We start from the raw sequence: 12749 nt of genomic DNA, 5'->3' as shown, positions 1-12749 counted from the left end.
TAAATCCACATTTGAATGTCAGTTAGCTCATGAATCCTGCCATAGCATTTAAATGCAGCTGCGTTTTTTCTTCTGGAACTTGGTGAGTGTCTCTGCACCATGCTCCCTTGCTGCGCAGCACAGACATGCCATTGTGAGTGTACTGGTTTATTCCATGCTTCTTATTCTAGCAAAGAAAGAACTAGATTCCATATTATGTATCTTTTAATTTGTTTCTTATCTGTGAAATTAGCATTTTGGTCTCCTTTGTACCTCATAATAAAGTATTTTCACCATTTTAGGTAGCTAATGTCACTACTGTGTTAACAAAAATTGTTTTAAAATTCAGATGGAACAACTCTGAACATATCTATAGTAGATTGCTATTCTGGCTTTCATAATGGTGAATAGCTTCAGTCCCTCCTATTTATTTTAGTGTATTTAGGGTTTTAACTGTAATTAGGCATAATATTAGGGGGTTTATTAAGTCTGTATAAATGTTGTAACTGATGCCTGTATCACTGAAAGTTAGGAAACCTCAATTTAACAGCGAAATGCTTTTGGATCCAAGCCTCATTGCCTTATAATCTTTTAATATACTTATCGTCTCAGCATGCTTGTAGTATCATAGAGATGTCATCTTGGAGAAGATTTGGATGATAACCTATTCTTAAAAACATCTGAAGAACAGATTCCATTCCCTTCCTCTTTAGCTGCTTCTGGTACTATATCACACAAATAGAAATTTTTTTCTAAATATCTGACCTAAATGTTCCTAATTTCAGATTTAATACTACTCCTGTAGACTTAGAAATAAGATAATCATTGACTACTTTATATTACTCTTTATGATATTTTAAAACTGTTATCTTCTTTATTTCTGGTCTTTTCTAAACTAAGCAATCCTATTTTCTGTTTTGCATTTTCTATACCTATTTTCACATATTTTTGCCTTTTTGGACTCTTTCCCATTAGTCTGGGATTTTGGTTTCTTTTTTGTGTTGTTGTTGTTAGGTTTTTGGTGGGTTTTGGGGTTTTTTTTATTCAGTTGAGGTGCTCAAATCTGGTACTTACTCCTCTAATAAAGGTAAAAATTAGAAGTAATTACCTAATATGCCATATATGCAGCATTCCTATTAACACATTTCAAAATTACATCATTTTTATATCAGCACCATTATGTTGATTCACAGTCAAACTGCAGTTCGTGACAGTCACTGCATCTTTTGGTACAGCAGTGGCTGTGGCCAGATCCTATCTATTTTGCATTTACGTATTTGATTTTGCCTTCTCAACTGTAGCATTTTCCAGTTGTCTCTGTTGAAATAAATCCAATTGCTTTTGGACCAGCTTGTAAGTTTGTAAAGGTCATTCTAAATTTCAATCATCTTCTTTCCTAGCTTGATGTCTTCAGAATACTTGATGCATTTTTTATATTATTTCATGTCTTGAGTTGGTAATGAAGCTTGTTATGAAAACCGTGTATAGCACAGATCCCTGGAGGATCTTCAAAAAGATGTCCTTATGAGTTGACATTGGGCCACTGGCGACTGCTCTCTCAGAATCTTTTTTCAATTATTTTGTGATGATTCCAGCCAGAACTGATCTCCTTTATTTATGTATGAAAGTGTCATGTAGGACTTGTACCTGTGACTGTTGTCCTGTTAGTAAGTTGGCAGGAGACAGGAATAGTTTTATGTATGACATATTTTTTATAAAGTCATATTGACTGTTTTTAGTCCTTTATCATTATCATCTTTGAAAAATCTATTATTTAAATGTTTTCCAAAATAGTGGGCTGAGAGTTGAGCTGACTGGGTGGTGTAACAGGATCCTCTGCTTACCAGAGGAGGAGCTGTGCGACATAAGAATGTGAATTAGGTGCACCAACAATTTTGAAAATCCAGTTTGGTGCCTATCTGCATCTTTAAGCTTTGTAAGTGGGAGTTAGATCTCTCACAGGGCATGACTGTATGAGCACTGGAATGTCTGATAATCCACTGTTTTCTTATCTGATATCTGAGAATAGACTGTAGATGCATAAGTTATGCACATCATCTCTCTCTCTTTAAAATAAACAGATTTTGTGCTGTCTCTGTCGTATACTGGTGGTGACAGAGTAGAAGCAGTCAATAGGAACTGGTTGCAATTCCCTGCTTGTCTCTTTAGCATTAGCCCTCAGTTCATGCCAGCTACGCTAGTCCATGCCAGCTGGCAGTGAATCTCAAGGAACCATCTGTTTCCTGAGAACAGCCAGAACATACCTAATTTTGGCAACTTTAGCTTAATATGCCACCTGACCCAAAAATCTCCACTAGAGATTCCCATTTTACCATAAGAATCCCAAACTAGGAGTTGATGGCAAATTGGCTTTCCCTTTCTGCCTCAAAGCAGAACAAAGAAAAGAAAAGAATGTGCCAGGGTGCTTTTAAGACTTCTATCTCTTTAAAATATATTTTACCTCATTTTAATAGTTAGCCTATTAACAAAATACATATGGATACTTCAAGTACATTCCTCTGCTATAGAGTTTTGTGTAGTAATTTTTTGTAATGTACAATAAAAGCTTGGTTTCTCCTTCAGCTGCTTAAGTGTAGATCCAGTTAGCAATTTCTTGTGCATGTTATGTTATGCTTTCATACTGCAAAAATTTCAGTACTTTTTCAAGTAAAATTTGGAGAAAATAGTATGTAATGAATATTTATAAATGAATAACGCTAAATGGTATATATCAAAATGCATGAACAAAGGCAGGGAATCGCCCTCATCCTTTGTCTCATTTTCCTGGTATTTGTTCACTCATTTGCTGACATACACAATTTGGTATTCCACCCATTGTATCTTATTCATTTGGGTAGGTTACTGAGAATTAGCTGTACAACTGCCTTTCTATTTTGTAAAGAAAGGCCAACTTCAAGATTCTATAGAAAGTAATTTTCCTGTCAAAACACTACTTTCCATGCTTTTTTCATTCCTAATCATTATATATTGCAGTTAAACTGTTTGTTAGCTCTGCTTATTTCCTTAAGGTGTAAAAGTCTCTATCATTGCTCAATTTCCACTAGGTATAAATGGTATCTTTCTCATCAGCTTTTTAATTTATATTTTTTAAAAACAGGTCATTTCTACTTCTTGGAAGGACAAAATGATGCTCTGCTGTGTGGCAATAGCTCAGATGCAGGGTAAGAAAACAGTCATAATTTTTTATTATGCATCAAGAAAAAATAATTAGCTACTTAGAACAGCTCAGGTGGTCAACTTTAGTATGAACTGTACCATAGAGTTGCAAATTACTGATGTTTTGCAATTGAAACTATACCTAACTATAACCATCTATGTGATTTGAGTTTACACAGGCACTTTCGTCAACATCTTAGGCTAATTTTGTAAAGGTAACTACATGAATGCTATATGCATAAATGTTGCTGCCAGCTTGCTGACAACTGCTTATCATCAGCCATGCTAGCTGACATTCTTCTCTTGTCCTGGTGGAGATGTGTTGATATGACAAATTGTGGGGAAGGGTAGATTACTATTAGTTGTATTATTAAAGCATTGAAATATCATTAGGAAATGAAATTAAAAATTGAAAACCAATAAGATATATATTTTTATCTTAGGTATGTAGAATAAAACTTTACTTGTTCATAATTTCATTAGCAACTGGTACTCCTGAACAATTTTGTGATTTACTATAGCATATCGTAATTTAGAGTAGTTGTTAAAAATAGCATTTCCTCTTCTTTTGTAGTCAATGTCCAGAAGGATATATATGTGTGAAAGCTGGTAGAAACCCCAACTATGGCTACACAAGTTTTGATACATTCAGTTGGGCATTCTTGTCACTGTTTCGATTGATGACTCAGGACTTTTGGGAGAATCTTTACCAGCTGGTGAGGACTTATTAAAATAAACAGCACCATCACCAATACCATTACTACATAGTACTTGCACAGTTATTTTCATTCACATGTCCCTAAGGCCTTTGGGACAGAAATCATCTTTTATTTCATATATGTAAGCTGTCTAAAACAGTAGAGCCCTTGCTCATGATTTAGCTTCCCATGTGCTACTCAAATACATAATAAGAAATAGCTGCTATTTTATGAGGGTGGTTAAGCATTATTGTTTCTTTTCACAAATGAGTACATGACCTTAAGTTGTTAAAGCTTCTTACCCAAACATGCTGTAAATAGATGCTAGTTAAATTGATTTGCAGTCCAGTACAAATATGTTGTCTTTGAAAAGTTTACATCTTGTCCCTGAACTACACATATGCTTAACCTGAAGGACAGTGATGTTGTGCAGCGTGACATTTTGTATACTGCACTGTCTTTGTGGCATTGTAGTTTGGGACTGATGAGACCAGAAGGTAAGATGCTGGTTAGTGGCCCCACTACTGTTAGATTTAAAGGCTATAATATAGACTGATAGTGGGGGCAGCAACTGCTACTACAGAGTCTCATTGGTAGATGTTCTGAAGTATCAAAGCTGCAGAATCTTATTTATCTTGACCTTAGTAGACACAAAACTTGGATTTTTGCACATGTAGCCAGGATATAATACTATTTGTATATGGAAAAAGTAACTAAATAATATTGTGCTAACACAAAGCAATCTTATAATGTATTTCTAGATTATAACACAGATGTTACCATATTATGCCACAGTATCTAAAAGTCTGCTAGAAATGTGTATTATCTCTTTTTCTCCAGACACTGCGTGCTGCCGGGAAAACATACATGATATTTTTTGTTTTGGTCATTTTCCTGGGTTCTTTCTACCTGATTAACTTGATCCTGGCTGTGGTTGCCATGGCCTATGAAGAACAGAATCAAGCAACCATGGAAGAAGCAGAACAGAAAGAAGCAGAATTTCAGCAAATGCTGGAACAACTGAAAAAGCAACAGGAAGAAGCTCAGGTATCCCTGTAACATAAAATTCTTTCTTCCATTTGTGACTGTGATTGGATGCTTTATGTTCACATATGAGAATACTTTTACTCCCCTACTCCTAACAATATATTACTTTCAGTCTTATAAATTCCTTCCTTCTGCAAACAATCTTTAATGTTTTCCATTGCACTGTTTCTGCTGGCTTGAGTGAACCTGTTAATTTGTGACAGAAATTATAATTGATAAGCTAAAATACTGGATTTTCAAATTAGAGATGGAAATTAGCTTTTTTACTGAGCACTTGAACAAGTTGCCCAGAGTGCTTGTGAAATCACCATCCTTGGAGATAATCAAAAGCTGACTGGACATGGTCCTGGGCAAGCTGCTTTAGGTGACCCTGTCTGTGCTGGGGAGTTGGAGACAATGTCCTCCAGAGGTTCCTTTCCAACCTCAACCATTCTGTGATTTTGTGAAATGGAGATGTGGGGAAAAAAATCCCAGGAATTCTGCTTATTTAAGTAACAGAAGCAAAACTGTTGTAAGTGCTGTAGGAGAAATATTTTGCTTCAGCAAAATTTGGCTTTTTCTACTCCTTCCCCAGCTCTCATAGCAGAAAGCCATAGTGTTCCAGTTTTAAAGAAAACTAGAAAAAGTGGAGAAACTGGAGAAAATGCTTCTGTGGTACAGACATCGTGATTACATACTGCTTTGAAATTCCTTTTCATGTTTTGAAAACTCTGAAATCTTTAAGAGGATAATTGATAATGTCTGCTTGGCATGTGGCCACAGAGAGTGGAAGTTGAAGTATGTCTTCGATGTAAGCACATGACTAAAGTCAGCAATAGGGGGTTTTTGTTTGGTTGGTTATTTCCTATCTGTTGTTTGGGATTTTTTAACCACAGATGTAAACGTTAATCAAATGCTCCACAAATGTTTGAAACTTCAAACAGCAATAGGTCTCTGTAGCCTGCAGTTTAACTCACATCTCTGATTATGATTTCCAAAACAACTTTACACCAGATCTTTAATAGACTAAAGAGAATTTAAAGTCCAGCAAAATAGTGTAAGAAAGTGTCACTTCCTGTTAACAGGGATTTTTCCTATTGTTAGAGCCTTGATTCCTTACTTTTATATAGCATTTCAGGTGAAAAATTCATTGCAACATATTGCTCCCATCTAAAACAGATGCTCATTAATTTGGTTCTCTGACAGCACAGTTTTCCCTTGGGCTGCTCTAACTCTTGGTTTAAGGAGCAGTGGCAAGTTATGGTTGCTGTGGTATTTCACAAATTATACTTCTTATGATAGGCTGGGTTCAGTGAAGTGGGATCATTGCTTTTATTTCAAAATAATTATTTTTTTAAGAATGGCAATAAATTTAAAACAGTGAGCTGTGTGTGTTTGTATAAATGTTGTAAATTGCATATGTGCTTGTACATATAGGCAGCAGCAGCAGCTGCAGCAGCTGACTCAAGAGATTATAGTGGAGTAGGTGGAATAGGTGGATTCTCCGAAAGTTCTTCTGAGGCATCAAAACTGAGCTCAAAGAGTGCTAAAGAGAGGAGGAATAGAAGAAAGAAAAAGAAGCAAAAAGAACAGTCTGAAGGCGAGGAGAAGGATGGGGAAGAATTTCACAAATCTGAATCAGAGGACAGCATCAAAAGGAAAGGTTTCCGATTTTCCATTGAGGGGAATAGACTGACATACGAAAAGAGATTCTCCTCTCCACACCAGGTACGATAGTGTTATTACCTCCTAAACATCTTTGTTGTGTACTCATCATACAAACAAAACCCTGTAAAGTAGTTTGGTCAATTCTTGCAAAAGATACAATAGATTCTTTAATACCTTAAATCAAAGTATGACCAAGTTAATACTTGCAGCCAAAGACGAAACTATAAGAATTTGAAAGATTTTGGTTTTATTATGAATTTATGTGTGAAAAATCAAAATAATGTGTATTAATTAAAATGAGTTGTAGTTCAAGTTTCTTAATGAAAATGGACCTATCTCCCCATCAAGATGGATGTATTCAGCACGATCAGTGGCTTCAAAATTTGGTGCACACATACAAAGGAATTTCATGTTTTAAAGGAGAAAAGCACTAAATTTGGGGTGCAAAAAACCCAGTTGAAATTGCATAAATGTTCATGTGAAATTTGACAATTAACTGATGTGAGACCATTAATTGTGTTATCTTAAGGTGGAAATATGTGTGGCAATGTGTCCTTGCATGTGTTCTCTTACATTAAAACACCAGTGACTCAGAGTACCATCTGCATCTCCCATCCAGACATTTATTTCATTTGATACTTTTGTTATGTTATCCCTTCTACGGTTGTCAGAGCTCCTCTTCATTTGCCCACCTCTGATGCTCCCCTCAACACTTAAAGTCCAGATCTCACATTCATTCTGTCCTTTTTCTGCCCATTTGTGTGCCTCAATATGCTTCTTCCTTTTATCCCCACCTTCTTGATTCTCCCTGGTCTTTATGACATGCTTTCTCCCTGGTTTTAGTCATTATTACTAAACTCATTCCTTCCTTTTTAATCCTCTTCTATTACTGTCTCTGAAAGCCTGTTTCATCCCTAAATAGATCATAAGCATTCATATTCTCTTCATGTATCACTTTCTCCAGCTCCCATTCTCAAAGAAGCTCAGACCTCTTCATCCAATTTCCTTATTAAGGACTTTCCTCCTTAGATCAGACTGAGGTGGGAATATAATATTTCTAGCTTCCTATTTCTGCCAAGTTAATTCCTCCTTCCACTTACTTCCTAGCGTACTTCCTTTTTTAATAGTACTGCATCCTTTTCTTTTTTTCCCCCCTCCTTGGTCTGCCACCATTTTATGTCGTTAACTGTCCAACTAATCTCTGTAAGACTTCATTGCTGAATTTAGTTAGTTCATGATTCATCCTGTTCTTTATACAAATTTTCACACCTCTACCCATTGACTTCATGTTGAAGACCCATCTGATCCCTTAGGTGCATATTCTTGCTTGTGCCTTCATTCAAACTGCAGCGTTATTCAACTGCAGCTCAGTTCATCCATCTTGTAAGAAATGAAGCATTCCTCATACAACTGGCTTCTTTCACCTTTTCATCTCCAAGTTCATTTACAGCTGTTTCCTATGACAGTCTAGCAATACCCTCCCCTCTGGTTTTCCAACCCTAGTTCCTTTTCACTCTGGGTTCTGAACAGAACAGAAATTCCACTCACCAGTTTATAATAACCTTTTCCTAGAGAAAACTCAGGTTTATATCTCATCTTTGCCATTTTCCTTGACATTTCACTTGCCTTCAATGTAACTGACCATTATGTTCTTCTTGAAAACTTACTTCCTAACATTCATGATTTCGTCTCCTCTCAATTCTCCTGGTTTAGTTGTGCTTTAGAAGATCTTTTTACCCTTTTGACAGTTTTCTAAGGGATTTCCACAAGGCCTTTTGCTAGTTCCGTTCTCTCTCTTTTCCTTTTTTTTTTTTTTTTTTTTTTAAACGCTACTCTGGACCCACAACTGTGAATCATTTTTAACTTGGACCTCTTTACATGTCCCAATTACTGCTGTATTCATCAAGAATGTTGTTGCAAAGAGCACTAACCTATCTCATTGCTTTTACCTAATCTGCTAGTAAACGTATCTACCTAAAGATATTTTTTAATACTATAAAACATACTGTGCCTAAGTTCCTCCCAACCCACCTTGTCTACTTACAGTAAACAAGTCAAGTTCCAGCTTTGACTGACCCATGCCAGTGTCCATAACCTCCTGTTAAATTTTCAAACTAGTTTCTTTGAGCTCTTTCTGGTATGCCGCCCCTCATGCTTGGAAGAAGCTCCCATGAATTTCCACAGAACACATCATTGCTTTCCTCAAATCCCTCTTTAAAACTCTCTTTTACCATGCTGCCTACAGAAAGCTTGACAGGGAAGTGACTTCAGGTGAGCTAAGACCACTGTTTATCATACCCATCAATTTTGCCTCCTTGTATTCCCTTTCTTTTTGTATCCATCTGTTGTGTTACATTTAGACAATAAGTTCTTTGCACAGTGCCTTTTTGTTCTGCGCTTTGCAGTACCTAGAACAATGGGGCTCAGGTCCATAAAGATAAGTTGCAGAAGAGAAACAAAGACACTGCTTTGTTATGTATCATCTCTGCTGTTCATAGAGGTCTTGGGGGAAATCAGGTGCTAAGGCTAAACAATCAAGTCACGAGAATCACTGATATGAATTAAAGTTAAGAACATGTATAATTGTTTGCAAGATTGGAGCAGTTTCGACTGATCCTGAAAAGATCCTCCCATAGCAGAACATTTACTCATGTGAGTAAATTGATGCAGATTAGTGAGACTGTTCATTTACTACAAATTACAGGCATATCTTTGCATATTCAGGACAATAGCTAAGACTAAAAAAGAAATAAAAACCTTATTGTAGCCTGCTTAACTAGTATATTAAAAAATATGTGTTTTTTTTTTTAAAAACTAGGCAGTATTTGGGAGCTACCTCTGTGTGCAGACTGAGTCACAGGAAATTTGCCTAAATTTTTATTTACTCAGCCTGTCAGACTAATGCCAACCTGGGGTAAATAGTGTCTAGATGTGCTTACTCAGTTTATGAACAGTTAGTAATAAAACATGCAGAATGGCAGAGGAAACAATTCAGTCAAGCAGTTTCTTTTACTCTAATTAAACCAATTGATTTCATATATCCAAAGTAGTAAAACAACTAGTCTTTGTCTGTCACTTATGTGCTCTTTGTTTACTACCCAAAAGGGAGTGTACTGGGCGGGGGTGGCTGTACCAGTTCATTTCTTTGTAGATGACCTTACCCTTTAAGACATATTAACACTGTGGTTTTTTCCTCTGTATAAAAACATTCTATTTGAAAGGATTTTCATCTGATAATCATTGTTTTTATTTGCCTACAGTCTTTGCTGAGCATTCGCGGCTCCCTGTTTTCCCCAAGGCGCAATAGCAGAACAAGTCTTTTCAGCTTCAGAGGTCGAGCAAAGGATGTAGGATCAGAAAATGACTTTGCTGATGATGAGCACAGCACTTTTGAAGACAATGAGAGCAGAAGAGATTCTCTCTTTGTTCCTCATAGACATGGTGAACGGCGCAACAGTAACATTAGTCAGGCCAGCAGGTCATCCAGGACAGTACCTCCGCTTCCAGCGAACGGGAAGATGCACAGCACTGTCGATTGCAATGGAGTAGTTTCTTTAGTCGGTGGGCCGCCAGCTCTGACATCACCTACTGGACAGCTTCTGCCTGAGGTGATGATTGATAAAGCAGCCACTGCTAGCAATGTAAGGAAGTCTGCAATAGCTCAGGCATGATGTCCTCTCCCTGTATGATCAGCTACTGTTTCTACAAAATTTAGTCACTTGGGAATGGTTTCCTTTCTGGTCGAGCTGTGAATGCTCCTTTCATATATTTCAGTTATAAGCTAAAGTAGAAACTGAAATTGTCTAGCTCTCATTAACTAAACGTGAAAATCTATGCTAATTTACTTGGAATTAACAGAATAGCATAGTAAACCATTGAATATAGTATATGTAGTCTTACACCCATTGATTCATTATGCTAACTGAAGATTTAACTGGAAGGTTCTGTATTTGTATATCAGACAGGATATCAAAATGAAAAAAAAAAATCTGGAATATATTAAATGAATATTTAACTTCCTGCTGACCATATATGAAACTTTTGATGTAACACTGATAGCACAACTTACATGCGTTGTGATCGTGTTCCTGTAACATAGTTAATTTTTCTAGGGTGGGGTTTTTGGGGTTTTTTTTGAGATGTCAACATTATTAAATATTTTTCTTTTATTTTGTTTGAAAACATGTGCTAGGCAATTGATAATTTATTCTAAATTAAGAGTTATCTTAAGAAAATACACTTACTCTTTGTGCTTTTACTGCTAGCTGTGTGGGCTGTGCATTTTCATGTTTAGAAGACAACTTCATTGCTTAATTAGAAAGATATTTACAGCAGACCTCATTGACAAGCATTGTGGAATTTTTTATAGTCTAAAAAGTGTTTATAGTCTAAAATCTGTTTCAATGTCTCAGCCCTGTTTCAGCAAAATACTTTAAAATGTATTCTTTAAGCACAAGAGCAATCCTACTGATGTATTTGACTATTTGCTATATACAAAGTTAGGCGTACATTAGCCTATTGCAAAACCATGACATAAATGGAGTGTGGTGCAGGACAGCAGAGTATTTTAAATCATTATCCTGCTACAATAATTTACAGTGTTATTCTTATTAAATGAACAATCAATCGGCTATCTTATCAGTGTTTTATTTTCAGGGCACTACTACAGAAACTGACTTAAGAAAGAGACGATCTAGTTCTTATCATGTTCCTATGGACTACCTAACAGACCCTAGTGCAAGGCAAAGAGCAATGAGTATAGCCAGCATGCTTACAAACACGATGGAAGGTATGTAACACAGAAATTTTGTATGACAATGCCATAAAGTGCTAAAATGTATGATACATTACGTAGTAGTGGTGTTTAAAGGCAGCTATTTCATCCCAAAAGGTACAGGCAAGATGAGATTTGTATATAGAGGTAGTATTTTTTTTTTAAAGATCGACTGATACATTTGGAAAAGCAGTCAAGCTTTCAATATATTAATAGGGTTGAGGTGGAAGCAGCAAACTTCCAAGTTAAATGCAAGCAGAAAGCAATTGATCAATGCAGTGTTTCTCTAGAGAAGTTATGTTTTGGGGTAAAAGCTCTTTTTAGATTACTGAAATGGCTATGCCTCTTGCAGTAGAACAATCCCCTTCTAACAATTCACCCGACGTGCTGTTTCACAAAGGAAGGATCACATTGTTCTTTCTGTAAGGCTAAAGACATGAATCTCAATCATGGAATTAGGCAACTACTTGTAAGAAAGAACAAAATGTTATTTTAAGGCTTAAATGACTGCGCCCAAAATAGCAAATAAGAAGGTAATAATGAGCAGTTTTGCACATGTGGACCCTAATACTGTCTAAATAGTTGTCTGACTTCAGATTTGTTCTAAATGTTTATCTTTCATAAAGAAACTTTTAAATATTTTATTTATTCTATGTATAGAATCATAGAATGGTTTGGGTTGGAAGGGACCTTAAAGATCACCTAGTTCCAAGCCCCCTGCCATAGGCAGGGACACCCTCCACTAGATCAGGTTGCCCAAAGCCCCATCCAGCCTGGCCTTGAACACTTCCAGGGAGGAAGCATCTGCAACTTCTCTGGGCAACCTGTTCCAGTGCCTCACCACCCTCATGGTAAAGAATTTCTTCCTAATATCTAATCTAAATCTACCCTCTTTCAGTTTAAAACTGTTACCCCTCATCTTATCACTACACTCCCTGATAAAAGAGTCCCTCCCTAACTTTCCTGTAGGCCTCTGTTAAGTATTGGAAGGCTGCTATCAGGTCTCCCCAGAGCCTTTTCTGCTCTAGGCTAAACAACCCCAACTCTCTCAGCCTGTCCTCGTACAGGAGGTGTTCCAGCCCACTGATCATCCTCGTGGCCCTCCTCTCAACCTGCTCTAACACGTCCAAGTCTTTTTTATGCTAGGGGCCCCAGAGCTGAACACAGTACTCCAGGTGGGGTCTCACAAGAGCAGAGAGGGAAATCACCTCCCTTGAACGGCTGGCCACACTTGATGCAGCCCAGGATGAGATTGGCTTTCTGGGCTGGGAGCTCACATTGCCAGCTCATATTCAGTTTTTCATCATCCAGTACCTCCAAGTCTTTCTCCACAGGGCTGCTCTCAATCCTCTCATTGCCCAGCCTGTATGCCAGATTTCTAAGACAAATTTCTATTTTGCATCCTATGTAGCATTTGCTTGTGAGTG

General features: G+C 36.9%; 1 protein-coding gene across 7 annotated transcripts in view; it reads left to right on the top strand.

Moving 5' to 3' along the window:
* LOC104638733 (sodium channel protein type 2 subunit alpha) overlaps positions 1 to 12749 on the top strand; it is a 201006-nt gene that overhangs the window by 154232 nt on the left and 34025 nt on the right. For 5 of the 7 annotated variants that reach the window (XM_075756785.1, XM_075756786.1, XM_075756787.1 and 2 more), the window contains 6 exons: positions 3098 to 3161; positions 3731 to 3872; positions 4695 to 4901; positions 6318 to 6608; positions 9809 to 10189; positions 11205 to 11337. In XM_075756785.1, the coding sequence (XP_075612900.1) occupies positions 3098 to 3161; positions 3731 to 3872; positions 4695 to 4901; positions 6318 to 6608; positions 9809 to 10189; positions 11205 to 11337 (1218 nt within the window). The remainder of the gene's footprint in view (positions 1 to 3097; positions 3162 to 3730; positions 3873 to 4694; positions 4902 to 6317; positions 6609 to 9808; positions 10190 to 11204; positions 11338 to 12749) is intronic. The other 2 variants (XM_075756789.1, XM_075756791.1) reach the window with 1 other exon arrangement.

The sequence above is a fragment of the Balearica regulorum genome, chromosome 6 (genome assembly GCF_011004875.1).
Source record: "Balearica regulorum gibbericeps isolate bBalReg1 chromosome 6, bBalReg1.pri, whole genome shotgun sequence".
NCBI classification, from domain to species: Eukaryota; Metazoa; Chordata; class Aves; order Gruiformes; family Gruidae; genus Balearica; species Balearica regulorum.
This window is presented reverse-complemented; position numbering and strand designations above follow the sequence as displayed.